Raw genomic sequence first — 25,483 nt, 5'->3', positions numbered from 1 at the left:
CCGCAACCTGCCCTTCGGCCCACAGGTGGGAGAGGACTCTGAAGGCCCAGCACGTACGGGGAGCAGCCGAGGCCCCTCTTCCGAGCTGCGTGTCCTTGGGCTCGACACTCACTAAGGGCAGCCCCACCTGCGGGAGCGGGTGACAGAACCCGCCTCACCGAGGAGGCCGCACCGGCCTCCCGCCGCCAGAGGGCGCCGCAGGCACCGAGGACCCGCCCGTCTCCCTCTCCTGCCCCGCCCTCTCGCAGTTTTGCTTCCGGTTTTTCCGGAAGTCAGGCTCGGAGGACGACTTCCGGTTCCGGGGCGGCCGCGGCGGTACCCGGGTACCGCTGCGATGGGCACCTATCGATCCCGCTAGAAGTGACTGGGCCGCCTCTGCCGGAGAGACAGAGCCTCCCGGGATCCGAGGCGGAAAGGCGCGGTCGCGCGGCCGCTTCAGGAGTTGCTGCCCGCGGCGGGGCGGAGCGTTCGCCCCGGGCCCCAGTCCCAGATTGGAATGAATGGGCGAGCGGCGGGCTGCTGACTAGCGCCGGTCTTCCCCCCTGTGCGGCGTCGGCAGCGCGGAGCGGCGAGGGCCCGGGGGCAGGATGAACCGGGCCAAGCCCACCACTGTCCGCAGGCCCAGCGCTGCGGCCAAGCCTTCGGGTGCGCGGCCTGTCCCCGCGGCACGCGGCGCTGCGCCTTCGGGTCGCGGCTTTGTTTCTCCGAGCCGAACGCGGTTCCCAGGAATGGGGTCTCGGACAGCAGCCCTTGGTCCCGGCGACCCTGGGAGTCCCGGGGCGGGGGTTTGGGACCGCCGCCACCGTCTCCTCCACCCAGGCCTTCTCGTTTGTCTGTGCGTCCGAGGCCATGGACAGCATCCCTGGCGGGAGGAGGGGGCAGCACAAACGCAGGGGCTGACAGCAGGCTGGAGCCAGACTGGCCTCCAGTCCGCTCTTCGCTCCTCCTAGCTGAGTGGCCTTGGGCACTTTCCTTAATTTCTCTGTGCCTGGTTGTACTCAACCTGTAAAGTGAGGTTAATGATGCTTGTTTTAGAAACTTGTTGAGGGTGAAGGGAACGGATGCTGATCAGTTGGAAACGGCCTGGTCTGTAGTCAGCGCCGTGTGACCGTCCGTTGTTGCTCGCTGTACAGTCCAGCACTGCTGGGGACTTGCTGGGTGTGTTGTTTTTTCACCTCCCCTGACCGTAGTTGAGTCCCCATGGACATCGTGGGAGGTTGGAGTCCTCAGACACCCTTTCCACCTAGCTGCTGTGTGAAGGTGCATGTCCTTCCGCAGGTCACCCTCCACCAGGAGACTTCATTGCTCTGGGCTCAAAGGGTCAGACCACTGAATCAAAAACAGCCTCCACCCTGCTGAAGCCTGCCCCTTCCGGCCTGCCCTCGGAGCGGAAGCGTGATGCTGCGGCTGCGTTGGCGGGTGCCTCGGCCCTGCCGGGGCTCACCAAGCGCCCCAAACTCTCCTCCACGCCCCCACTGAGTGCCCTGGGACGCCTGGCTGAGGCTGCGGTTGCAGAGAAGCGTGCCATCTCTCCCTCGATTAAAGAGCCGTCCGTGGTCCCGATCGAAGGTAAAGACGGCCTCTGGACGTCCCCCAGAGAGCACAGCCCCTGCCTCATCCGTGCATTGGGGTTCAGAAAGGCCATTCCAGGCTTAGCAGTGTAGGTTCTCTGGAGAATGGAGGAAAGGAGTCAGCTGTGAGTGTTTTTCAGAGCATCTCTCATAGGGCCGCCTTCCCTGCACCTCTGCTTCAGACTGACCGTGACGGGAGGTGCTTGTCACTCAGGGCAAGGTGGCCCACGTCGATCCGGGGCCCGAAGGTGCTGCTGCCGAATGCGTGCCTCCCTGGCCCTCTTGGGAGCAGACAGCTGTGCAGGGGCCTCCGGCATTGGAAAGCCTTGTACGGGTTTCTGTTGGCCCTGTTCCGGGGCTGTAGCTGTGTGAGCCTGATGCCCTCCTGGAGGGCTGCCTGCTCCTGTCCTTGGGGAACAGGCTCACTCTCTTGTTCCCGTGCTGGTCTGGTGTATTTTCCAAGGCCGCCTCTGTGACAGTCTTCTCTGAGCGCAGGGAGTCCAGGGCAGTGCAGACAGACAGCTGCTGTCCTTGGGGGCTGTGCATCTAGTGAGGACCCCCCTCCACCCAGGATGAGGAGGTTTGTGCTGCCTTATCTCTCTTCCCAGTTCCTAACAACACAGAGTTTACTTGTTTGCTTTTTATTTCTTAGCTGATGAGATAGCATGATAGCATTAGAGACAGGCATAAAGCTTATCCACAAGCCTGCTGTTTACACAGAAGCTGTTAGTTCTGCACCCAACATTCTCCTGTTTTTCTGTAGATCAAGTCTGTTAAACATCACACCAGTCCCAGGTATTAAAGTGTACAGGTACTTACGTGACAGTGGGGGAAGAGGGAAGGCCCATCAGGGAACTGGGGAGAGAGGAGGCCCGTCAGGGACTGTGGCGGGAGATAGAGCCTGAAAGGCTGGGTGGCATTTGAATGGCAACGCAGGACTAGGAGAGAAGCCGTGGCGTGGAGGCCTTCGTGCTGCTGGAGTGACCTGTGCTCGGGGAAGGGCCGGGGCTGTGCTGAGCAGTGGCAAGACCGAGGCGGAGGCCGGGCCGGGGCTGAGCTGGGTGGCCGCTGCCTCAGAGCCCCGGCTTGGAGTCCCTCCCCGGCGGCTGGGCCAGGTCAGCACTGGGAGCATTTGAGGGGCCAAGTCCCAACCCAGGCCACAGCTCTCTTTTCACTGGCCGTGCTTTGGTTTTACCATCGCACGAGTCCCAGATAAGGCGGCTTTGAAGGTTACGTGGAATATGGTTATGAAAAGCCTGAGTTCAGCTACTTCATAGCGTTTGGCGCTTGAAATGTCTCCACTGCCAGGACCTTCCGAGCTCCACCCCTCTGTCCTCTCTGTTTGTCTTTCTTCCTGGCACGTGGAAAGCACTCGGGGAGTGTTGGTCAACCTCTGTCCTCCATGCATCTGAGTCAGAAATTCGTCGTATCGCCGCCACTTGGGTATCTAAAAACACAGTCCTAAAAAACCCCTTGGGTCAGAGAAGAAATCACAGTGGAAGTGAGAGAATAGATGGGCCTGAGCGATCGCAGGTGCGGCACGGAGCCGACGTGGGTGGAGCCGAGCCTGGCCCAGGGGGACCCTCAGAGGTTGGGGGCAGGGAGGGGGCCTCTGGTCCCATCAGAGAAGGAAGGTGGAGGCCTGGAAGCCCCAGGAGGCGGCAGGAGGGAAAGAGCAGTGGGCAGCTGCGTGGGGAGAGTCGGAGCCCCCAGTGGGCTCTCTGAGACGTGGGGAGCAGCCTCTAAGGGGCAGACGCGGGGAGACCACATGGGAGCGCCCGTGGCGGCATAGGAGGCTGCAGGTGGCACCCTGCCAGCTCACTCAGAAGCTTAGAAAAAGGACCAATTTGTAGAAAAAGAGGTGTTCTAGGCCAGGTCACCCTAGAGTAGCCGTGTGGGTGCAGCGAGAGGGTTCTGGCAGTGCCCGGTGGGCTCCCACATGGCCCCTCCTGGGCCTGCTCACTCCCGGGGTCGGGGTGACTCCTGCCCTGCACGGCCCGGCTGCCCCCTCCTCCCTGGGGACCGGCGGTTGCGGCTCCTCCCAGGCCTTCAGTCAGATCCCTGGAGGTTGCCCCAGGCAACCTTGGCCTGGGGGCCCTGCGGGGCAGTCTCACTCGGGTCTGCCCGCCTGACCGGCCCGTCCCCCCGGCAGTCCCGCCCACAGTGCTGCTGGACGAGATTGAGGCAGCCGAGCTGGAAGGCAATGATGACCGGCTGGAGGGCGTGCTGTGCGGGGCCGTGAAGCAGCTGAAGGTGACGCGGGCCAAGCCGGACAGCGTCCTGTACCTGAGCCTCATGTACCTGGCCAAGATGAAGCCCAACATCTTTGCCACGGAGGGCGTCATCGAGGTGAGGGCCGCCGTACCCTCCCCCGTGCTGGGAAGCGGGAAGGGGCGGGCGGAGTCAGACGGGCCTCCCCCCACCGCGCTGTCTCCTGCAGGCCCTGTGCAGCCTCCTGCGGCGGGACGCCTCCATCAACTTCAAGGCCAAGGGCAACAGCCTGGTGTCCGTGCTGGCCTGCAACCTCCTCATGGCCGCGTATGAGGAGGACGAGAACTGGCCCGAGATCTTCGTCAAGGTAAGTGCTCTCTCCCAGGCGATCACTCTTGGTGAAGGGGGCAGAAGGCCACGATTGGGGCGGACGGACTGCTGGACCACCAGGGGGATAAAGGCAACCGACCCCGAGGGCTGAGTGTGGCAACCCAAGGCATCTCCTCTCCCGAGCTGCTGGCTGCAAAGGGGCAGCTGGGCCGGGGAGGCCCCCAGCTCGCTCCTGCTCACGGCGCAGGGGGACACAGTAGAGGGCAGGCTGAGGCTCGGGCTCCGTCCTCACAGGTGTACATCGAAGACTCCCTGGGGGAGCGGATCTGGGTGGACAGCCCGCACTGCAGGACCTTCGTGGACAACATCCAGACGGCCTTCAATACCAAGATGCCCCCCAAGAGTGTGCTCCTGCAGGGGGAGGCGGGGCGTGGCGGAGGCGACCTCGGTGCCGGTGAGAGCCCCTGGGCGGCTGGGCTGGGCCTCCCCGTGGGAGGGGCCAGGGCACACGGCGCAGGGGGAGCCGGTGTCCATGAGGCGCTCCTTCTGCAGGGAGCAGCCCGCACCCATCCCTCACAGAGGAGGAGGACAGCCAGACCGAGCTCCTGATCGCCGAGGAGAAGCTCAGCCCCGAGCAGGAGGGCCAGCTCATGCCCAGGTAGGTGTGCCGCGCGCCCCCCGCCCGCGCGGCCCAGGGAGAGCTCCCCGCCCGCCTGCCTTCCTGCCCGCTGCTGTCCCCCCTCTGGCCTAGGTACGAGGAGCTGGCGGAGAGCGTGGAGGAGTACGTCCTGGACATGCTGCGCGACCAGCTCAACCGGCGGCAGCCCATCGACAGCGTCTCACGGAACCTCCTGCGGCTGCTTACCTCCACCTGTGGCTACAAGGAGGTGCGGCTGATGACGGTGCAGAAACTGGAGATGTGGCTGCAGAACCCTAAGGTGAGGGCACTTGGATATGCGCACGCGGGACCCTCCCGGCGCCTGAGGCTGCAGAGCTGACATGTCTCCCCCACCCCCGCCACCTGCAGCTGACGCGGCCCGCCCAGGACCTGCTCATGTCCGTGTGTATGAACTGCGGCACGCACGGGGCTGAGGACATGGACGTCATCTCCCACCTGATCAAGATCCGCCTCAAGCCCAAGGTCCTGCTCAACCACTACATGCTCTGCATCAGGTGCGCGGGGCTGCCGAGGGCGGGCGCGGGCGGCAGGGGCACAGGGGCTGCCGGAGGCGGGCGTGGGGGGCGCAGGGGCCGCTGGGGGCGTGGGCGGCAGGGGCGTGGGGTTGGGCGGGGTGCGGGCGGCAGCCGCTTGAGCTCCCTCTGCTTGGCGGTGCCCAGGGAGCTGCTGAACGCGCACAAGGACAACCTGGGCACCACGATCAAATTCGTGATCTTCAACGAGCTCTCCAACGCGCGCAACCCCAACAACATGCAGATCCTGTACACCGTGCTGCAGCACAGCTCCGAGCTGGCACCCAAGGTGGGGCCCCGGGACCCGTGGCCCAGTGGGCGCGGAGCGCGTGTGAGGAGGCCCTGGCTGTGCAGCAGCAGCCGGTGGGGCCTGTCCCGGGGTCTCTGGGCAGGTTCCTGTTGGCCCGTGAGGATGAGAGCTGCGGGGGCCGCATGACCTGGGCAGGCGGCCGGCAGCTCCCGCGCTCTCTTCCCGCAGTTCCTCGCCATGGTGTTCCAGGACCTGCTGACCAACAAGGACGACTACCTGCGGGCCTCGCGGGCCCTGCTGCGCGAGATCATCAAGCAGACCAAGCACGAGATCAACTTCCAGGCCTTCTGCCTTGGGCTCATGCAGGAGCGCAAGGAGCCGCCCTACCTGGACATGGAGTTCAAGGTGCGCGGCCCCACCCCAGGCCGGCTGTGGAGGTGGGGCCGCTGTGTCCGGGTGTGCACAGACCGACTGCGCCCCAGGGCGAGGAGGTCTGCCCAGGGTAGACTTCAGGGGGTTGGGGAGGCAGGAAGGGCCTCCAGAGAATAGGACCTGGGGCCGAGGGTGGCGGATCTCGAGTGCCCTGTGAGCAAGTCAGCAGACGGCCCTTGGGGACCCTGTTCTCGGGACGGTAGCTCAGTCCAGCTCTGTGGGCTGAACCTCCCCCTGCGGCCCTACCCGGCCTTGCTGTGGCTGCTTCTTGGTCCCTAGCCTCCTGCCGTCCGGCTGGCCATCTGGGGAGGGTAGTGGGGAGACAGGGACGTGGACCTGCTGAGCTGAGCCGGGCTGGGTGGGGCTGCGCTGTCCTGCAGGAGCGCTTCGTGGTCCACGTCACGGACGTGCTGGCCGTGTCCATGATGCTCGGCATCACCGCCCAGGTGAAGGAGGCTGGCATCGCCTGGGACAAAGGAGAGAAGAAGAGTGAGGAGCTGGGGGCGGGCTGCCTGCTGGGGGGCTCTCCGGGTGGGGAGGCGGCCTGGGGTGGGAGAAGGGGTCTCTGCTCCGAGTGTGGGCCTGGTGGGGGTGGGGCGGGAGGGTCGCAGCTGCAGCTCGGCTCCTGGAGTCCCAGGAGCTTCTGAAACTGCTGGTTCCTACTCTGTCCAGGCAGAGAGCAACAGCTCCCAGCCCGGCGTCGTCCTCTGCTGGGTGGTTTGCCCTTGAGAGTCCCATTGCCATGGGGCCAGGGGTAGGGTGGGGGGCAGGGCGGTGGTGTCTGGGTCAGCCTGCTCTGGGTCATTACTGACCCTGGAAAGGGTTGGCTGCAAGTCCCTTTAAGCGGTTGGCTGGAAGGACACTTGGGATTTCAGAGTTTCAGTTCCCTGAAGTGTCCTCAACCCTGGGGGAAGGCCAGGTGCTTTGCCGAGCCTTGCTCCAGCCGTCTCGGCCCCGCCCCATCCCCGCCCCGTCTCGGCCACGCCCCGTCTCGGCCACGCCCCTCTGCGGAGGCCTCAGGTTGCTTGTGCCGCCCAGGTCTTCTCCTTGCGCCTGGCCTTGAACTCTACCCCTGGCCGCCATGCAGGCCCTGTAACCGTCTCCTCCCCCCAGACCTCGAGGTGCTGCGCTCCTTCCAGAACCAGATCGCTGCGATCCAGCGGGACGCAGTGTGGTGGCTGCACACCGTGGTGCCCTCCATCAGCAAGCTCGCCCCCAAGGACTATGTGCACTGGTACGGCCGGCTCCGCCCCGCTCCCGAACAGCCACGCTCCCGGGGCTCCCGCGCGAAGAGAGACAGGGCTCCTCCCCGGTGACAGGTCACTAGCTGGCGCCAGCCTCTCGGAGACCAGAGGGCCAGTGGGCAGCAGCCGACACCTCGTGGTGGCCGAGCTTCCCGCAGGGCCTCGGGGCGGTGGGGTCCTGTCTGCTTGGGCTGGGGAGCCACTTGTTGGGAGGGACCCGTCGCCCGCCAGCCTCCCCAGGCCTCACTGCAGAGCCAGGAGCCGGGCGATCCCTCTGCACACAGGCTTCCCCGCCCGTGGGGGCTGATGGAGTGGGGGCGCCCAGGACCCCACCCTGACGGCCCTCCCGCCCTGCAGCCTCCACAAGGTTCTCTTCACGGAGCAGCCCGAGACCTACTACAAATGGGACAACTGGCCGCCCGAGAGTGACCGCAAGTGCGCAGGCCAGCTGGCGGGGGGGTGGGGCCGGCACTGAGGCCAGGCAGGCCGTGGGCGGTCTCGAGGGTCACCGTCCCTGTGCCCACACCCCGTGCCGCCCTTCCCCCAGGTGCAGTGTCTGCAGTCCCTGCGCCCTCCCGGGTGCTCGCCTGTGCAGGGGCCCCAGAAACGTCCCTGGTCCCCACCCCTGCCCCTCGCACCCAGGCGCACACACACGTTTCCTCTGCCCGTGCTGTGCTCTGTCCCCAAGCCGTGTCACCCTCCCCGAGCTTCCGACAGCTCGCTCCCCTCTGCTGCCGCTTTGGGCCCCACCGCTGGGTCAGCGTGCTCCCCTCACACCCTCCGAGCCCGCCTGTCTGGGGGCACGGCTTCAGGGCGAGGCTGGCCTGTGAGCCCCCCGAGGCTGAGCTCCCACTCATGGTCTTCCTCAGGGCTGTGGGGCCCGGTCCACACGGGCATCAGGCACAAGTGACCACAGGGAAGGTGGGCAGTGCCCCCTCTGTGCCCAGATGAGACTGGAGCTGGTGCTTCCCCTGCCCTGGGGGTGGGTGGGCCCTGCGGGCCAAGGGGGCTCCCACGAACCCACCTCTGCACACTCTGCCCGCAGCTTCTTCCTCCGCCTCTGCTCGGAGGTGCCCATCCTGGAGGACACGCTGATGCGCATCCTGGTCATCGGGCTCTCGCGGGAGCTCCCGCTGGGCCCCGCCGACGCCATGGAGCTGGCTGACCACCTGGTGAAGCGGGCTGCGGCCATACAGGCCGACGGTGAGGGCCTCCCGCCGCCGGCTCCCTCCCCTTGACCTCCCGGGCCTCACCTGGACTTGTGTGTTCTCTGCACGGTTGAACCGGCAGGAGCGTCTGTCCCCCCCCTCTCTGAAGGGCTGTGGGGGACCTGACGCAGAGCGGCCCCCTTCTAGAGCATGTGTTTTGCTGCTGGTGGGCCTGGGCCGGCCTGCAGCGTAGGGGGGCTTGCCGTCCCCTTGCCCTCCCTGGCGCGTCCGCTCCACCCACGGGTGTCGGCGCGTCCTTGCCCGTCCGAGCCCAGCCGTGTGCAGACGCGCCCTGGCGCCCCGGGGCTCCTGTGGCAGCGTGTCCCGTGCCTGCCGTCCCCGCCCCCACCTGCCCCGTGTCCTCGCTCTCGGACGTCCACCGAGGGACCCGTGTGTGGCTCCTGGGTTTCAGACGTGGACGTGTTGAAGGTTGAGCGAGTGCAGGTGATTGACGCCGTTCTGAACCTGTGCACCTACCACCACCCTGAGAACATCCAGCTCCCGCCAGGGTGAGGCCCCCCGGCACCTGGGTCCGCGTGACTGCTCCCCTGTTCTCTCCTTGGCCCCTGTCACTTCAGTGCTTAGTTCTTGTGTGTGTCAGCTAGACGACTATTCTGGTTTCCAGACGACAGTGAGTTCACAGTTTCCTCAACATCTGACCGCCATGCGGTTCTCACTTGCCGTGTGCATCCCTCGTTTACAGTTGTGATAGGGTGGTTTCGGCGCATCCGCGGGGTTCCGCAGCCGTGGTCTGTGTAACCTGACAGTGTCGTCCCTCCAGGAAGCCCGTTCCCATCAGCTGGTGCTCCCATCCCCTCCTCCTCACACACACACAGCCGTCAGACACCACGAATCCTGTAGCGTGGACGTTTCTGGACGTTTTACGTCTGAGATGTGGTGGCCAGGTGGCCCCTCATAGGATGTCTGTGCTGTTGCGGCCCCGGTCCGACCCCGCCCCCCCTTGGACCTCGGGGGCCGCAGGTGAGCTGTGGACACCTTGGTTCCAGGTACCAGCCTCCGAACCTCGCCATCTCCACCCTCTACTGGAAGGCGTGGCCCCTCCTGCTGGTCGTCGCTGCGTTCAACCCAGAGAACATTGGTGAGCGCCCCCCACCCCACCCCGGCCAGCCCCGACCACCTGAGCCTGTGTGGGCCTCGCCTCTCCTGGACGTCCCGCTTGTTGGGACAGGAGGCAGAGCCTGGCTAGGGGCCGGGTGATGAGTGGGAAGGGGCTGGGGGTCGGGCCAGGGTCCCGCCGCCACCTGCTGTCGCCTTGCCCCCTAGGCCTGGCTGCCTGGGAAGAGTACCCCACGCTGAAGATGCTCATGGAGATGGCGATGACCAAGTGAGTCGCTCGCTGCCGCGTGGGGCCAGGGCGCCGGGGCTCGGTTACGTTCAGGATGTGTGTCGGGGGTCCCGCTACTCGGGCCCCCGGAGGGCGCTGTGTCTCTGACGTGGGAGTCGGACTGGGTGCCTGTACCGGACCACCTGGCCCAGTGGCTGGGGTCTCGCACACCCTCCCGCACACATGCCGCTCTGGGTCTGGGGTCCTGACGCCTGTCGGCCAGTTTTGGAGGCACCAAAGTGCGGTCGTGTGGAAGGAGAGGGTGGCTGGCTGTGGGCTCTGAGGGACGCCCCGCTCCCTCCCTGAGGTCTGACTGTGGCCGTGTTGCCGATGGCCCCTGGACCCCTTCCACAGTCTGACGGCTGGAGCCCGGCCTGGGTGGGGGGCGTCGCTGTGGGCTCTGACCCCCACTCTCGAGCGCCACCTGGGGGCAGCACGGCGACAGGCTGCTGTTCCCCGGTCCCAGCAACTACTCGTACCCGCCGTGCACCCTGACGGACGAGGAGAGCCGCGCCGAGATGATCAGCCGGGAGCTGCAGGTCTCCCAGCGGGAGAAGCAGGAGATCCTGGCGTTCGAGGGGCACCTGGCCGCCGCCTCCACCCGGCAGACCATCACTGAGAGCAGCAGCCTGCTGCTGTCCCAGCTCACCAGCCTGGACCCCCAGTGCGTGCGGGGGGCGGGGGGGGCAGGGGCGGGGGGTGGCCGGGCCTGGGGGGCGGGGGCGAGTGGGAGGCCAGGCTGAGGGGAGGAACCACGGGCCTGTGGGAGGATGGGCAGCTGGCTGCAGGTGGGAGGCAGGCAGGCGCCCCCCCCCCAGCTGGGGGGCACTGCACTTGCCGCTTTGACACACGCGTGTCACCTGGGCTCTCAGAGGGCCGCCGCGGAGGCCTCCCCCTCACATCCTGGACCAGGTGAAAGGCCTCAACCAGTCCCTGCGCCTTGGGCACCTGCTGTGTCGGAGCCGGAGCCCCGACTTCCTCCTCAACATCATCCAGAGGCAGGTGAGTCCCCCTGAGGCTGTGGGGGGGGTCCTTCCTGAGGCTGCAGGGGGCCCTGGCATTAGATGAGACTGTGGGCTAGAGGGCACGCCTGGAGACCGGGCCCCTCGGTGACAGCTGCAGGGGTGCAGAGAGCTCCCTCGGGAGGTGGCGCGCCGTTGCGGGGGGGAGGGCGGCAGTGGGACTGACTAGAAAGAGCCGTGTGCCCACCGCCCGCCCAGGCCTCCTCGCAGTCCATGCCCTGGCTGGCCGACCTGGTGCAGTCCAGCGAGGGCTCCCTGGATGTGCTGCCCGTGCAGTGTCTGTGCGAGTTCCTGCTGCACGACGCCGCCGACGAGCCCGCCTCTGGCGGGGAGGAGGAGGAGGGCGAGAGCAAGGAGCAGAAGGCGAGGAAGCGGCAGGTCAGGGCCCCGCGGGCCCCCACGCCCGCCCCAACCCCCGCCACCCCCACGCGCCCGCCCTGACCCATCTCCTGACCCCCTCCCCCCTGGTCCCCACATGCCCGCCCCAACCCCTGCCATCCCCACACGCCCGCCCTGACCCCATCTCCTGACCCCGGACGCCCAGGGCCCCCCACGCCCGCCCCAACCCCCGCCATCCCCACACGCCCGCCCTGACCCCATCTCCTGACCCCGGACGCCCAGGGCCCCCCACGCCCGCCCCAACCCCCGCCATCCCCACACGCCCGCCCTGACCCCATCTCCTGACCCCAGATGCCCAGGGCCCCCCACGCCCGCCCCAACCCCCGCCATCCCCACACGCCCGCCCTGACCCCATCTCCTGACCCCCTCCCCCCTCGTCCCCACATGCCCGCCCCAACCCCTGCCGTCCTCACACGCCCGCTCTGACCCCTGTCTCCTGATCCCCCCTGGTCCCCACACGCCCGCCCTGACCCCGTCTCCTGACCCCCGACCCCCTGGTCCCCACACGCCCGCCCTGACCCCGTCTCCTGACCCCCGACCCCCTGGTCCCCACATGCCTGCCCCAACCCCCGCCATCCCCACACACCTGCCCTGACCCCATCTCCTGACCCCCTCCCCCTGGTCCCCACATGCCCGCCCCAACCCCTGCCATCCCCACACGCCCGCCCTGACCCCATCTCCTGACCCCTGAACCCCATCCCCACAGAGGCAGCAGAAGCAGAAGCAGCTGCTGGGCCGCCTGCAGGACCTGCTGCTGGGCCCCAAGGCCGACGAGCAGACCACGTGTGAGGTGCTGGACTACTTCCTGCGGCGGCTGGGCTCCTCGCAGGTGGCCGCCAGGGTGCTGGCCATGAAGGTGAGGGGCCAGGCCCGCTGCTCTTCTCTGTTAACCGCTGTTCTCACCGGGGCTTCACCGTAGGTGACTGTCCAGGGCAGGAAGGGCACAGTGGTCTCGTGCAGACCCTGGGTCCTTTCCCGTCTGGGCCCTTCCCGCCCTGGGGTGACCGGAAGTGTCCCGGGGGCGGCCCGGTGTCCGTCCTGCCGCCCTCCGTCGTGGCAGCTTAGCGCGCGGCGTCTGTGCCGGGCTGGAGGGAGCGGGCAGCCCCAGAGCCCACGTGTCCGCTTGCAGGGCCTGTCCCTGGTGCTCTCGGAGGGCAGCCTGCGGGATGGGGAGGAGAAGGAGCCGCCCCTGGAGGAGGACTCGGGCGAAGCGGACGCGCTTCAGGGGTACCAGTGGCTGCTGCGCGACCTGCCCCGGCTGCCGCTGTTCGAGAGCGTGCGGAGCACCACCGCGCTGGCGCTGCAGCAGGTGCGGGCGGGGTCATGTGTGAGCGGGGGCGGGGGGCGGGGGGCGGGGCCGGGCGGGTGGGAGGGGCCGGCGCGTGCTCACACGGTCCCCCCTCCGCAGGCCATCCACATGGAGACCGACCCACAGACCATCAGCGCCTACCTGGTCTACCTGTCCCAGCACACGCCCGTGGAGGAGCAGGGCCAGCACAGCGACCTGGCCCTGGTGAGGGGGCGGGGATGGGGGAGCTAGTGACCCCGCTTGGTCAAGGGCAGGCAGGCGGCAGGGCCATTCCTTGGCTCTGGGCCCCGAGTGCTGAGCTGCCTTGCCAGGGACCTTTTGTCCAGAGCAGGAGTCGAGGGCAGGAGTCCCCCGTATCCCTGTGGTCACCCAGGGGTGCTTACCTCTGTGGCTCTGGGTCAGGGAGGCAGAGGGGCCAGGTCCACACGTCCTGCTCCTGCAGGGCCCTGTGAGCCGGGCATGGGCCTGTGTTCTCCCGCGGCCTGCTCTTTCGTGGCTGTCTTTGTCCTGACCTTGCTCTTCTGTGAGCTTGTTGGCTGACAGCGTGGGGGTCCTGAAGGCCCCAGGCCCCTGTAGAGGGGGTGAGTTGAGGCGTTGGCCGAGGACTGAGGTTGGTGGGCAGCGGGGATTCTGTCCAAGTCTGGGTTCTTGCCGAGGGGCCGGCGGCCTCTCCCTTCTGAGTCTGGTCTGGGGGCCAGCCTGTCCCGCGTCACTGCTGCCGATTGCACGTAGATGCGTGTCTGGCTGTGAGCAGGCAGCTCTTCCCTGTGGGTCTTGACGCCTGTGTTCCTGTCGCTCCCTCCTCTCCGCGGGGCCGGCCCTCGCCAGTTCACAGCCCTTGTGTCTGAGGGGGCTGCATGTGGGGCCTCTTCTGTCGTCGGCGTGCTGGCTAGCGTCCGGGTGTTTGTGCCGAATGGGGTGTGGCGTCGGGTGGCCTTGGACGGGGATGGGCCGTTGGCCGGGTGTGACGGGAGGAGAGCCCGAGCTGCTGACCCTGCCCCCTGCCGCCCGGTCCCCCAGGACGTGGCCCGGCTCATCGTGGAGCGCTCCACCATCATGTCCCACCTCTTCTCCAAGCGCTCCTGCAGCGCCGAGTCCGACGCGGTGCTGGCAGCCCTGCTGTCCATCTTCTCCCGCTATGTGCAGCGCATGCGCAAGAGCAAGGAGGGAGAGGAGGTCTACAGCTGGGTAAGGGGGAGGTGCCCCGCCAGGCCCCGCCCAGCCCTGCAGCCCCGCGCCCCGCTCTGGCCCCTCACCCTCTTCTCTTCCCTCAGTCAGAGTCGCAGGACCAGGTCTTCTTGCGCTGGAGCAGCGGGGAGACGGCCACCATGCACATCCTGGTGGTCCACGCCATGGTCATCCTCCTGACGCTGGGCCCGCCCCGCGGTGAGCAGGCTGCGGGCGGCGGGCCGGGTCTCCCGCAGAGGCAGACGCCCCTCCTGGGGAGCTCCTGAACCTCTCTGGCGGGACCCCTCAGGTGCAGGCACTGTCCCATTGTCGTGAGATGCACGTGGGTGCTGCTGGACGCCTGGGCCTGCTCCTCCTCCTGCCGGGTTTCTGGAGGTGGAGATGTCCACAGGGCTGCCCACCAAGGGGCTGCGGGGGCCCAGAGCACCGAGTTCCCAGTCCCCTCCATAGGCCTGGGCATGGCCCTTGATTCGCCGGCCAGGAGCTGTGTCCAGAGCTGGCCGATCCTCTGGCTACCTGAAACCTCCCAGCTTGGCAGCCTCCGTCCCTCCTGTGCGGCTGATGGTGGGGGTGACTCTGCTTCCTGTGTCCAGGGTGATGGCCTTATGCTGTTCTGGCCTGCTGGTTGCCCAGGGCTTTGTGGCGATGAGGGTGGGAAGGAGCTGTTCGGCCAAGCCCATGGAGCCCAGAGCACGTGCTGGCCCCAGCCTCACCTGGCTCCTGGGGGGCCTGGCCAGCTCCCTGCATTTCGGTTTCCCTGACTGAGGGGAGAACATAGCGGTTTTGAGGATTAGCTAAGCCGACCGCTCAAAGCCTCTGGCGCTGGTCACGCTCTGTCTTGGTAGACTGCCCCGCCACGTCCCCGTTCCTCAGCAGCCCCGGCTCCCCTCATAAACCAGGGACACGCTGGCCTCAGCCTTCAGCCTGAGATTCCAGAGTAGCCCCGGTGCTGACCCCGCCATCTCTCCTGAAGCTGGTGACGGCGAGTTCCAGGCGCTGTTGGACATCTGGTTCCCGGAGAAGAAGCCGCTGCCCACGGCCTTCCTGGTGGACACGTCGGAGGAGGCGCTGCTGCTGCCTGACTGGCTGAAGCTGCGTATGATCCGCTCAGAGGTCCCGCGGCTGGTGGACGCCGGTACTGACCTGGGGGGACGGCCTGGGGAGGGGGGCGCCGGTACTGCCCAGGGTGGGGATGGCCAGGGGGACACCAGTATGGCCCAAGAGGAACCAGGTCTCTCCTCCCACTGCAGGCTGTTACCGAGGAGACAGGGCAGCTGGGGGGCCTCTGGCAGGTTCTGAGGCGTCCGTTATTTGGGTCATGTCTAGATCCTTTAGGGAGCTGACCCTGTCTGCAAGCTCTTATGGCCTTAAAAGGCCCCAGAGAGAATGGGGTGCTGGAGGAGGGAGGGAGGCTAGGTGGTCTGGACTGTGGGCTGGGCTCGGGCAGCCTGCAGCAAGGAGGAAGGGTGCCGGGCAGCTGGGGAGGCCGGGCAGGTTGGGGGCGAGTTGGTTTGGGAAGCACAGAGAGGACACACTTGGGCGAGTCTGGACTCAAAGCCAGAGGGCCAGCCTACTGCCTCAGGATGCGGGGCGGGGGCCGGAGCACCCAGCAGCTGCCCTTGGGGCTGTCCTCTGGCACCGCCCTGCCCGCCGGCCGCTGAGGGGGGCTGCCCACAGCCCTGCAGGACCTGGAGCCGCAGCAGCTGCTGCTGTTCGTGCAGTCCTTCGGCATCCCCGTGTCCAGCATGAGCAAGCTGCTGCAGCACCTGGACCAGGCCGTGGCCCACGACCCCCAGACCCTGGAGCAGAGCATCATGGATAAGAGTGAGCCCCAGGGCCTCGCCGAGCGCCCCGGACAGGGGCTCTGCGCGGACGGCCACCTCAGAGCCCGCCTGCCGGGTCCCAGGGAGGTGTGGGGCGCTGTGGGCACCTTGGAGAGGAGCCCTGCTCCCGGGCCGTCTGGTTTACCCGCCGCTGTCCCCGCAGACTACATGGCGCAGCTGGTGGAGGTCCAGCATGAGCGCGGGGCGTCCGGAGGCCAGACTTTCCACTCCCTGCTCACAGCCTCCCTGCCCGCCCGACGAGGTACCTGCGCCCCACCTCCAACGCCCCGCGCATGGCCACTCAGGCAGCATCTGCCCCGTGTCCCCCTCCCGTCAGCGGGTTCTGTACCTCGTAGGCCTCGGGAGCCCTGGTGAGGCTGGGGGTCCCGGGCGAGAGCTCTCAGTAGGGCCCGTGAGCTGCTTCTCTGTGGGCGGCAGGCCCTGGGCAAGCCTGGGCTTGGTTGGCAGGGTCCCTGTGAAGCAGGCGGGAGGGTTTCTCACTGACCCTGCCCCTCCCTCCCTGCAGACAGCGCGGAGGTGCCGAAATCTAAAAGCAGCCCGGAGCAGCCGCCGGGCCAGGGCAGGACCCGCGCCGTGACGCAGGTGCGAGTGCTGGGCCCAGAGGACGACCTGGCCAGCTTGCTCCTGCAGGTATGGGCCTCCTCCGCTTCCCCTCGCCCGGGTCCACGGCCTGGGCTCCCCGGGCACAGTGACGGGTGCTGCAGAGCACGCGTGCCCTGTCTCCCAGCTGACACGCTTGCACACGCACGTGTGTGCACAGGTCCACACGTGTTCTCCGGGGCCTGTTGCCCTGGGCCTCTGTCCCCAGTCCACGGCCCCTTCCGCATGCCCGCCTGGAGAGTGTGGTGGGTTAGGGTGCCCGCTGCTGGCCCCCTGCCTGCCTGGCAGCCCGACGGCCCCTCTTCTGTGCACAGATCTTCCCACTGAGCCCAGGCCCGCGGTGGCAGAGCTCTAGCGCGCGCCCCGCTGCCCTGGCGCTGCAGCAGGCCCTGGGCCGGGAGCTGGCGCGAGTCCGCCAGGGGAGCCCTGAGGTGCCGGGTGTCGCCGTACGCCTCCTGCAGGCCCTCGCCACCCTGCTGAGCTCCCCGCACGGCGGGGCCCTGGCCCTGGCCATGCACCGCAGCCACGTCCTCGCCTGCCCCCTGATGCGCCAGCTCTGCCAGTACCAGGTGGGCCGTGGGTGTCCCGTCCTGTGTTGTCGGGATCACTGGGGCGAGCTGCACACGGGCCCTCGCCGGTGGAGGGTGGGGCGCTCCCGGGGCACCTCTGTGCCGTGGGTGGGTTCCGGGGTCTGGCCCTGTCTGAGCCGTGCCCCACCCCCCAGCGCTGCGCGCCCCAGGACACCGGTTTCTCCTCGCTCCTCCTCAAAGTGCTGCTGCAGGCGCTGCAGTGGCTGGACGGCCCCTCCGTGGAGGCCGGGCCCCTGCAGGCCCAGCTCAGGCTGTTCACTGCCCAGTGCTCCGCGCGGCGTCGAATCAGCAACGGTGAGGCGGGGCTCCCAGTGGCATTGGGGTCGTGGCCCAGTGGTTTCAGGGCCGGGGCCCAGGGCGGCCCCTCGGGGAGGAGAGTGTTGGGAACTGAGGGGGTCACACCTGGGGCCCTGGTGGGAGGCCAGCTGGTCACACGCTCCCCTGCAGTGCGGAGCGGGTTCCTGCACCTGGCGGAGGCCCTGACCTTCCGCGGGGACCCGGAAGCGGTCAGCTCCACCGTCCGTGCCATCGTGGCCACCCTCAAGTCTGGGGAGCAGTGTGAAGTGGAGCCCGAGCTCATCAGCAAAGGTACCCACGGGTTCCACTGAAGACCCCCTCGCCACTCCAGAGCCCCTCTGCCGGGATCCCCCAGGAGAACAGAACCCGGGGGCGGGGCTGTCTGTCCTGTTGTCCTGGAGTGGTGCGTGCCCTGAGCCTGTGTGACGGGCGCCCCCTCTGCCCCGCAGCCCTCCGGGGTTTGATCGAGGCGAGATCGCCTCACTTAGAGGAGCTGCTGGCTGCACTCTTCTCCACCGCGTCCGCCGTCCCCGCCTCGGGGCCTGTGGCAGTGGTCAGCTCGCTGCTGCTGCCGGAGAAGGAGGAGCCCCTGGTCCCAGGGAAGCAGGACGCCGACAGCTGCAGGTGAGCCGGCGGGGCGGCGGCCGGGCCTGGGGGCGGCCCCGGGTGGCTGTGTCTGACCCCCGCCCCTTCCCTGCAGCCGGGAGGCCGCACGCCTGGGGCCCTGCTCGGGGCTGCTCGTCGACTGGCTGGAGATGCTGGACCCCGAGGTGGTCGGCAGCTGCCCTGACCTTCAGCAGAGGCTTCTCTTCTCCCGGGGCAAGGTGGGCCTCGCTGGGCCCGGCCTGCTCTCTTCCTGTCGGTTCTGGCAGGTCCCAGGCCGGAGTCTCATCGGCCAGATTGGGTCCCAGAGGTGGGAGGGCAGGGGCAGGATTGGTCCCTGTGGGCCCAGGTCCCGACAGGGCGCTGGAGGGAGAGTGGAGCCCAGCACCCCTGACGAGAGGTAGGGCTGGAGCCCACGTCAGGGCCCCTCTGGCCGTGGGGAGGCCGGGGAGGGGCTATGTGACCCCCGCCCCATTTCTGCCACGTGCTGGCGGGTCTGCGCTTCTGAGGCTGTGGGTCACGCTCCCGCGCCTACAGCGTTGCTTGCGTGTCTCTGTCTCTGAGAGGTGGGTCCAGTTCAGCCCGCGTTTAACCTGTGGAGTGACCCGCCAGCCTGGGAGGCCCTGCCCCGAAGCGCAGGCCTCTCTGCCCTCCCGCAGGCCGCCCGCTGTCTACTGACTGCACTCGCCAGAGCTGGGCAGCCCGGCGGAGACCGACCCAGGCTTCCTCTGTCCCAGGGCAAAGGCCACCCTGGCCCCCAGGTGCCGTCTTTCCGCCCCTACCTGCTGGCCCTGCTCACACACCAGTCCAGCTGGTCCACCCTGCATCAGTGTATCCGCATCCTGCTGGGCAGGGGCCGGGAGCAGAGGTGAGCCCCCCACCCCCCACCCCTCCCCCAGAGGTCAGCCCCCTGCCACCCCTCCCCCAGAGGTGAGCCCCCCACCCCCACCCCTCCCCCAGAGGTGAGCCCCCCACCCCCACCCCTCCCCCAGAGGTGAGCCCCCCACCCCTCCCCCAGAGGTCAGCCCCCCCCACCCCTCCCCCAGAGGTCAGCCCCCTGCCACCCCTCCCCCAGAGGTGAGCCCCCACCCCTCCCCCAGAGGTGAGCCCCCCACCCCCACCCCTCCCCCAGAGGTGAGCCCCCCACCCCCACCCCTCCCCCAGAGGTGAGCCCCCCACCCCCACCCCTCCCCCAGAGGTGAGCCCCCCACCCCCACCCCTCCCCCAGAGGTGAGCCCCCCACCCCACCCCTCCCCCAGAGGTGAGCCCCCCACCCCACCCCTCCCCCAGAGGTGAGCCCCCCACCCCCACCCCTCCCCCAGAGGTGAGCCCCCCACCCCCACCCCTCCCCCAGAGGTGAGCCCCCCACCCCCACCCCTCCCCCAGAGGTGAGCCCCCACCCCCACCCCTCCCCCAGAGGTGAGACCCCCACCCCTCCCCCAGAGGTGAGCCCCCCACCCCCACCCCTCCCCCAGAGGTGAGCCCCCCACCCCTCCCCCAGAGGTGAGCCCCTCGCCACCCCTCCCCCAGAGGTGAGCCCCCCGCCACCCCTCCCCCAGAGGTGAGTTCCCCGCTCCCCACCCAGGCCAGCTCCTTCCTTGTCACCACAGGCATTGCGAGGCCCCAGGGTGCCGTGTGGAGCCGCCCGGTGCACAGCTCCTCTGGGAGCCTGGCCTGGGGATCTGGCCCAGCACCACCCTGGCCCCCTCAGGAGCCAGCTCTCTGGCCCGGGTGGCCCTGCTCTGGGTGGCTGGCAGGGCAGACGGTCGGGTCCCCTGTGCTTCAGTCATGGGGAAGAGCTGTTGTCTGTGCCGTGTGGCTGCAAGCGAGGGGGCGGCTGGGGGCAGGGCTGGACAAGGTCGGGTGGGTGGCCCCCGTCCTCCGTGGCTGGCCGGGGTCCCAGCCACAGGGGGCGTCTTGCCCGTCCCCTCTGCCTCCCTCCCCTGGAGTCATGCCTCCTGCTCGGTCTGGCCTCCCTGCCTCCTCCAGGTTTGACCCCTCAGCCTCCCTTGACTTCCTCTGGGCCTGCATCCACATCCCTCGGATCTGGCAGGGCAGGGACCAGCGCACCCCGCAGGCAGGTTTGGGACGTCCCCTGCCCAGAGGGCGGGGTGGCCTGAGCACGGCCGTTGTGCACGGGGTTGACCGATGGCGTCCGACTGCAGAAGCGGCGGGAGGAGCTGGTGCTGCGGGTGCGGCCGGCGGAGCTCGTGGGGCTGGTGGAGCTGATCCTGGCCGAGGCAGAGGCGCGCAGCCAGGACGGGGACGCGGGCGCCTGTGGGCTGCTCCAAGCGCGGCTGCCCCTGCTGCTCAGCTGCTGCCGTGGCGGCGATGAGGGCATCAAGAAGGTGACGGCGCACCTGACGGGCTGTGTCCAGCAGTGGGGCGACAGGTGAGGGCCCACCCGGCTCCGAGCCCCATGCGAGGGCTCAGGCCATCAGGGTGGGGGGCTGCCCCGGCCGCTCAGCCACCACGTCTGCTCTCCCACAGCGCGCTGGGCAAGTGCGGCCGCGACCTGCTGGTGCAGCTCTACCTGCAGCGGCCAGACTTGCGGGTGCCCCTGCCCGACATCCTGCTGCACAGCCAAGGGGCCGCCGGTAGCAGCGTCTGCAAGGTGAGGCCCAATGGGCTTCTCGGGGCGCCTGGATCCTTTGCTTGGGGGTAGGAACCCAGATCGGGAGGTAGGGAAGTGGTTTTTCTTAGACCTAAAGGCCGAGAAGGAATCGGTGAGTGGATAGAGTGTCTTGAGAGTGGAGCCTGCCTTGCCACCCTCTGCTGTGTGACCTCTTGGAGGGTCCCTCCTCCTCCTGGAAGTCCTCCAGGTGTGGAGCAGAGCAGGGTGGGCGTCCCCCCGTGTCCCCCTCGATCCCTGATGGGGACTGTTGAGAAGCGCAGGCTGCATGATGCATGTGATGATGTCTCCTGCGCCCCAGCCCCCTGTTCTGTCCCTGCTCGTCGGCAGGCTTTCTGTGGGCGTGGTGACTTCAGAGCCGCCGTGCTGGGCGCGTGGGGACAGTGTGTCCCTTTCTGGGTGCCTGCCTCCCCCGCCTGCCTAGTGTGGGTCCTCCGTGTACAGCGTCTGCCTTCCCCTCCTTTCGGCAGTGCGTGGGGCGTGAGGTCTGGCGGGTCTCCCCACCCCTCCCCACCTTCCCTGGGCAGGGCCCTGAGTCAGATCTGCCTCCAGCCCTGCTTCTCGGGTGGAGGGGGAGCGATGTTTCTCCAGCTGTGTTTCCTTTCCTTTGTGTGTGTTCCATGTTTCACACACCTGAAGTTAAGCTTTATCCATGAGGTCAGTCTTTCTCACCTGAGATAGTTCAGGGCTTCTGTTCTGTCTGCGGGGAGCGGCTCATGTCACACTACGTGTTGAGGTTGCTGGGAGCTCTGGCTACAGCCAGCTTGATCCTCCGAAGCCCCAGAAAGCAGTGGGGGCAGGTTTCTCTGGGACGCCGTGTGGGTCCTCAGGGACCATGCCAGGGCCTTGGGGCTGAGCCCGGGTGGGCAGGTGGGACGTGAAGGCTGCGGGGGCCCTGGCCCTGACCCCCTGCCCCTCTCAGCTGGACGGCCTCATCCACCGCTTCATCACCCTCCTTGCGGACACCAGCGACTCCCGGGCGTCCGAGAGCCGAGTGGCCGACGCCAGTATGGCCTGTCGGAAGCTGGCGGTGGCCCACCCCCTCCTGCTGCTGAGGTACGCCTGGCCGTCCCGCCTGGTGTCTCCCCGCCCCCAGCCACCTGGTGCTCCTGCAAGAATGGGCTCTTCGTTGGAAAGTGGCAGAGGGTTATGCGGTGGTCATCCTCGGGGGGGGTGGTCAGGGCTGGAGGCTGCTTGCTGACCAAGCCGAGCCTCGGGGGCGGGGCCAGCATCCGCGTACTCTGGGTAGTCTGGGTCCCAGCAGATGAGGTCTCTGGGGGGAGGGGCTAGGGGACGCCCAGGACCAGGCGGCTCTGGCTTGGCCGCAGGCACCTGCCCATGATCGCCGCCCTCCTGCACGGCCGTACGCACCTCAACTTCCAGGAGTTCCGCCAGCAGAACCACCTGACCTTCTTCCTGCACGTGCTGGGGGTCCTGGAGCTGCTGCAGCCGGAGGTGTTCCAGAGCGAGCACCAGGGGGCGCTGTGGGACTGCCTGCTCTCCTTCGTGCGGCTGCTGCGGGTGGGTCCCACCGCCATGCCCCGCCCCCCCGCCCGCCGGCCCCCCCCCCCCCCGAATTCTCTCTCCAGTCGGTTTGTCCTCCTGACCAGGACTGGGGCTCTGTCCCCAGAGGCCGCTGGGTGAGGGCAGACGCAGCTCCAGGGAGCCCTGCAGGAGAGCGGAGCCCCGGGCCACCTCGGGGGCCAGGCCAGGCCCCCAGCTGCCCCCTGCCTGGGGAGCCCCTGCGGGGCGTGGGCCACGGCCACTCCTGAGCCTCAGGGACCCAGCAGAGGGTGGCACCTGGTGCCATCCAGCCTGCGCTGTGAGGCTCCGGGAGGGGTGCGAACAGGACAGGGACACAGCCTCCATCTGGGGCGGCCCCGGCTCTGAGCGCTTCTTCGCGACGCCCTTTGCAGAACTACAGGAAATCCTCCCGCCACCTGGTGCCCTTTGCCAGCAAGTTCGTGCGGTTCACCCACAAGTACATCACCTGCAGCCCCGCGGCCGCCGTGGCCTTCCTGCAGAAGCACTTGAATGTGCTCCAGTGAGTGCACATTGGTCTGGGCTGTTTGGGCCAGGGCCCAGCGTGGTGGGGCTCAGGGCTGGGAGCTCCGAGGGGCCTGGTGGCTGGGTCACAGACGCTGGGTCTGCGCCAGGGCCATCCTGAGCTGGCTCCCTCCTCTCCGGCCCCTGAGCCCCCCACCCCCGTGCTCCTCAGGCACAGCCTTGTCCCCCCCACCCCCCACGTGTGGTCCTCATGCAGACCTTGTCCCCCCTTCCTCCCGCATGTGGTCCTCATGCAGACCTTGTCTCCCCTCTTTGTCCCCCCAGTGACCTGTCTCTTGACAGCAGCGACCTGGTGATGCTTAAGTCGCTCCTGGCGGGGCTGAGCCTTCCCAGCAGGGATGGCGGGGCCGAGCGGGCCCTGGACGAGGAGGGTGAGGGTGAGTGGGGCTGGGCTTCTGCTGGGCGGGGGATGGGGGGCGGGCTGGACTGCCCTGGGTGTCCCTGGGGCGTTGTTGGCCCCGGCTCGGTGATGTACACGCAGCCCCAGGCGGTGCCGTGGTCCGCGTGACCTCCAGCACCTGCCCTCTGGGACCATCCGGGTCCTCTGTCCTCTGTCCCCCTGCCTGGCTGCATCCGCATTCCTGTCCCCGTTCCATGGCCCCCACCGCCCCAGTGGCTACCCGGTGCCTGCAGCAGCGTGTCCAGCGAGCGGTGGGTTCGTGAACGGGCTGAGGACCCAGGGCCCGCTCTGTTGCTGGCCCTTCGTGGCTATCCAGCCCCGGTTTTGCCCAGTTGTTGGTGCTGAGTGTGACTCTCAGCTATCCACCAACACGTGCCTGGCATGGTGCTGTGCACAGCGGTGCCTTTATTGAGCACCTACTGTGTGCGCAGCGGCAGCAGGGCGTGTGGGGCTGTGGGGAGAAGCGCACGTCTCCCAGGCGGGCCCAGCAGGCTCGTGGTCTCATCACACTGAGCGCCCACTGCGTGTCAGCGCTGTGCCCCGCCCGGTCGGGGCCACGTATTCAGGGGTCTGCTGTGAGTCCAGACGCTACTTGGCAGGGACACCCCTCCCTTCCATGCTGGGGTCCTGTGGCCGCAGCATTGAGTGTGTCTGGGCCGCACAGGCCCTCTGCGGCCGGGGGCTGTGGGTGGGCCATCCTCTCCCTCCCGCCCCTGACTGGCGCTGGCTTCCTGTCTTGCAGACGAGAGCTCGGCTGGCTCCCTGCCTCTGGTCAGCGTCTACATCTTCACTCCTCTGACCGCAGCTGAGATGGCCCCCTACATGAAGAGGCTGTCCCGGGGCCAGACGGTCGAGGGTGAGTTAGGGGCCGTGGCTCCTCCAGGCCAGGTGCCCCCGCGGTGGGTGGTGGCCTCGCGTTCTGTCCCTGCGGTCCTGGGTCCCAAAGCGTCCCTGGCTGTCCCTGCTTCTTCTGGGGGGCATCCAGAAGACTGCAGGGCCCTTGGGAAGGCTGGGAGGGCTGGGTTGTTGCTCATAGTGGGGTGGGGCAGTGGAGAGGGGACTGGAGGAGGAAGCTGGAGACCGGGGTGGGGGGTGGGGGCCGCTCTGCGGGCCAGTGTTCTTGGGGAACCCCCTGGAGTCCCCGTGAACACCAAGGAAGGGAGGCCTGGCGAGGAGCTGGCCAGCGGCCCCGGTGCCCTCCTGGGGAGCTGAGGGCTCAGGTGGCCCCCCGGGGAGGGCAGGGTGGTGTGTCTGCCGCGTGACTCTGAGGTGGCCGGGGACAGACACGCAGGGATGTGGTGCACGCGCAGATCCCTGGGCCCCGCAGACCTGGAGAAGGGTCTTGGGGGAGCAGGTTCCTCCTGGTCGATCCCAAACTGGAGGCGCCGTCCCGGTGGAGCAGGAAGGCGGCAGAACCCCAGTGCTTGGTGTCCCGAGGGGCTGGAGGGTCCCAGGAGGCTCGGGCGCCTTGTGCTGAGCAGCCGTGCTGCACCTGGGATCTCTGCCCGGCCAGTGTGGAGAGGGCAGCCGGCCGGCCTCGGACTCCATCCCCTGGCCTCCAGGTTGCTGGGGGGTGGGGGGGGACACAGCTCCGTCCTACGCACACTCCAGCCCTCACACACGCCCTCTGCCCGACTTAGATCTGCTGGAGGTCCTGAGCGACGTGGACGAGATGTCCCGGCGGAGACCGGAGACCCTGGGCTTCTTCTCGGTGCGGGAGCGGCCATGTGCTCCGGGGGTCTGGGGCGGGAGGCACAGCCACCCCCACCCCCTCTTCCTGCGGGGGCAGGGCGTCTTGCCGTCCAGCCCGGAACTGAGGCGGCCCAGCAAGGCAGCATGGGGATGGGGGTGTGGGGTCCCCGGCCGCACTTGCTGAGGGGGGAGCCCCGATGGGAGGTGGCCCGCTGACATGCATCCTCCCGCAGACCAGCCTGCAGCGGCTCATGAGCTCGGCCGAAGAGTCCTGCCGCAGCCTGGCCTTCAGCTTGGCCCTGCGCTCTATCCAGAACAACCCTGGGTGAGCCGGCGTCCCTGCCGCCCCAGGCCTGGGGCTGTGGGGAGCCTCGGGGCCTCGGCCGTCCTGGGTCAGGGTAGGGGTGGATGGGCGGGGCTCCCCTGGACACGTGACTTTTTCAGCATCGCAGCCGACTTCCTGCCCACATTCATGTACTGCTTGGGCAGCCGGGACTTCGAGGTGGTGCAGACGGCCCTGAGGAACCTGCCTGAGTACACCCTTCTCTGCCAAGGTCAGTCTGCCCCGGCTCCACCCACCCCAACCCTCTGGTGCCCCTGGGGGCCTTGGTCCTCCCGCCAGGTGTGAGAAAAGGCAGAGGCTCCGCTTCCGAGAGCGGCCAGGATGCAGGGCAGTGCTGACAGGCCCTCATCCATCTGCAGAGCACGCGGCTGTGTTGCTGCACCGGGCTTTCCTGGTGGGCATGTATGGCCAGATGGACACCAGTGCCCAGATCTCCGAGGCCCTGAGGATCCTGCACTTGGAGGCCGTGATGTGAGCCGAGCTTTGGGACCACCAAGGCGGGCCGCGCAGCGCTCAGAGCCCACGTGCAGGGCCAGCAGTGGGGGCCGCCCACCCCAGAGGCTGTCCCGCCTGCGGGGGCTGGGGGCGCAGCCCGGGGGGAGGGGTGCTGACGTCGTGGCAAGGGGCTGGGTTCAAATGAAACGTGCTGAATTCCCTGATCCTGCTGCCTGTGTGGTTTCCGGAGACCGGGGGGCAGGGGCAGGGAGTGAGTGGG

At 68.2% G+C, this 25,483-nt stretch overlaps 1 protein-coding gene across 6 annotated transcripts; it reads left to right on the top strand.

Annotated features, from left to right (window-relative positions):
* Positions 1-242: 242 nt before the first annotated feature.
* INTS1 (integrator complex subunit 1) lies at positions 243-25,427 on the top strand. Of its 6 annotated transcripts, none has more exons than XM_081552501.1 (47): positions 243-645; positions 1,279-1,569; positions 3,724-3,920; positions 4,012-4,149; positions 4,407-4,566; positions 4,665-4,770; positions 4,864-5,050; positions 5,140-5,285; positions 5,451-5,592; positions 5,782-5,958; positions 6,366-6,474; positions 7,099-7,219; positions 7,587-7,664; positions 8,275-8,432; positions 8,850-8,946; positions 9,445-9,536; positions 9,722-9,782; positions 10,249-10,446; positions 10,655-10,784; positions 11,003-11,182; positions 11,910-12,059; positions 12,333-12,512; positions 12,612-12,716; positions 13,533-13,700; positions 13,787-13,898; positions 14,674-14,835; positions 15,378-15,524; positions 15,687-15,785; positions 16,050-16,174; positions 16,459-16,713; positions 16,869-17,028; positions 17,182-17,322; positions 17,481-17,655; positions 17,732-17,855; positions 18,372-18,502; positions 19,624-19,711; positions 19,800-20,026; positions 20,125-20,248; positions 21,189-21,322; positions 21,595-21,787; positions 22,183-22,310; positions 22,598-22,710; positions 23,476-23,589; positions 24,374-24,444; positions 24,659-24,750; positions 24,870-24,979; positions 25,128-25,427. In XM_081552501.1, the coding sequence occupies exons 1-47, from the start codon at positions 588-590 to the stop codon at positions 25,241-25,243; spliced, it is 6,570 nt and encodes a 2,189-aa protein (XP_081408627.1). In that variant the 5' UTR covers positions 243-587; the 3' UTR covers positions 25,244-25,427. The 6 variants fall into 6 exon arrangements, 3 of the variants coding, with proteins under 3 accessions (XP_081408627.1, XP_081408626.1, XP_081408628.1); XR_014072147.1 differs by having other exon boundaries at positions 253-645; positions 21,189-21,369; positions 21,574-21,787; XR_014072149.1 differs by having other exon boundaries at positions 253-645; positions 19,624-19,715.
* The last annotated feature ends 56 nt before the right edge of the window (positions 25,428-25,483 follow it).

The sequence above is a fragment of the Giraffa tippelskirchi genome, chromosome 13 (assembly GCF_054371585.1).
Source record: "Giraffa tippelskirchi isolate mGirTip1 chromosome 13, T2T-mGirTip1v1.2.pri, whole genome shotgun sequence".
Taxonomy (NCBI): Eukaryota; Metazoa; Chordata; class Mammalia; order Artiodactyla; family Giraffidae; genus Giraffa; species Giraffa tippelskirchi.
The sequence above is the reverse complement of the archived record's forward strand: the minus strand, read 5'-3'. Positions and strand labels throughout refer to the sequence as shown.

Coding starts and splice junctions, on each gene's coding strand:
- INTS1 (XM_081552500.1), top strand. CDS start 588: ATGAACCGGGCCAAGCCCACCACTGTCCGCAGGCCCAGCGCTGCGGCC. Junction 5,051..5,139: donor TGTGGCTGCAGAACCCTAAG/GTGAGGGCACTT, acceptor CGCCACCTGCAG/CTGACGCGGCCCGCCCAGGA. Junction 22,711..23,475: donor CCTGGACGAGGAGGGTGAGG/GTGAGTGGGGCT, acceptor CCTGTCTTGCAG/ACGAGAGCTCGGCTGGCTCC.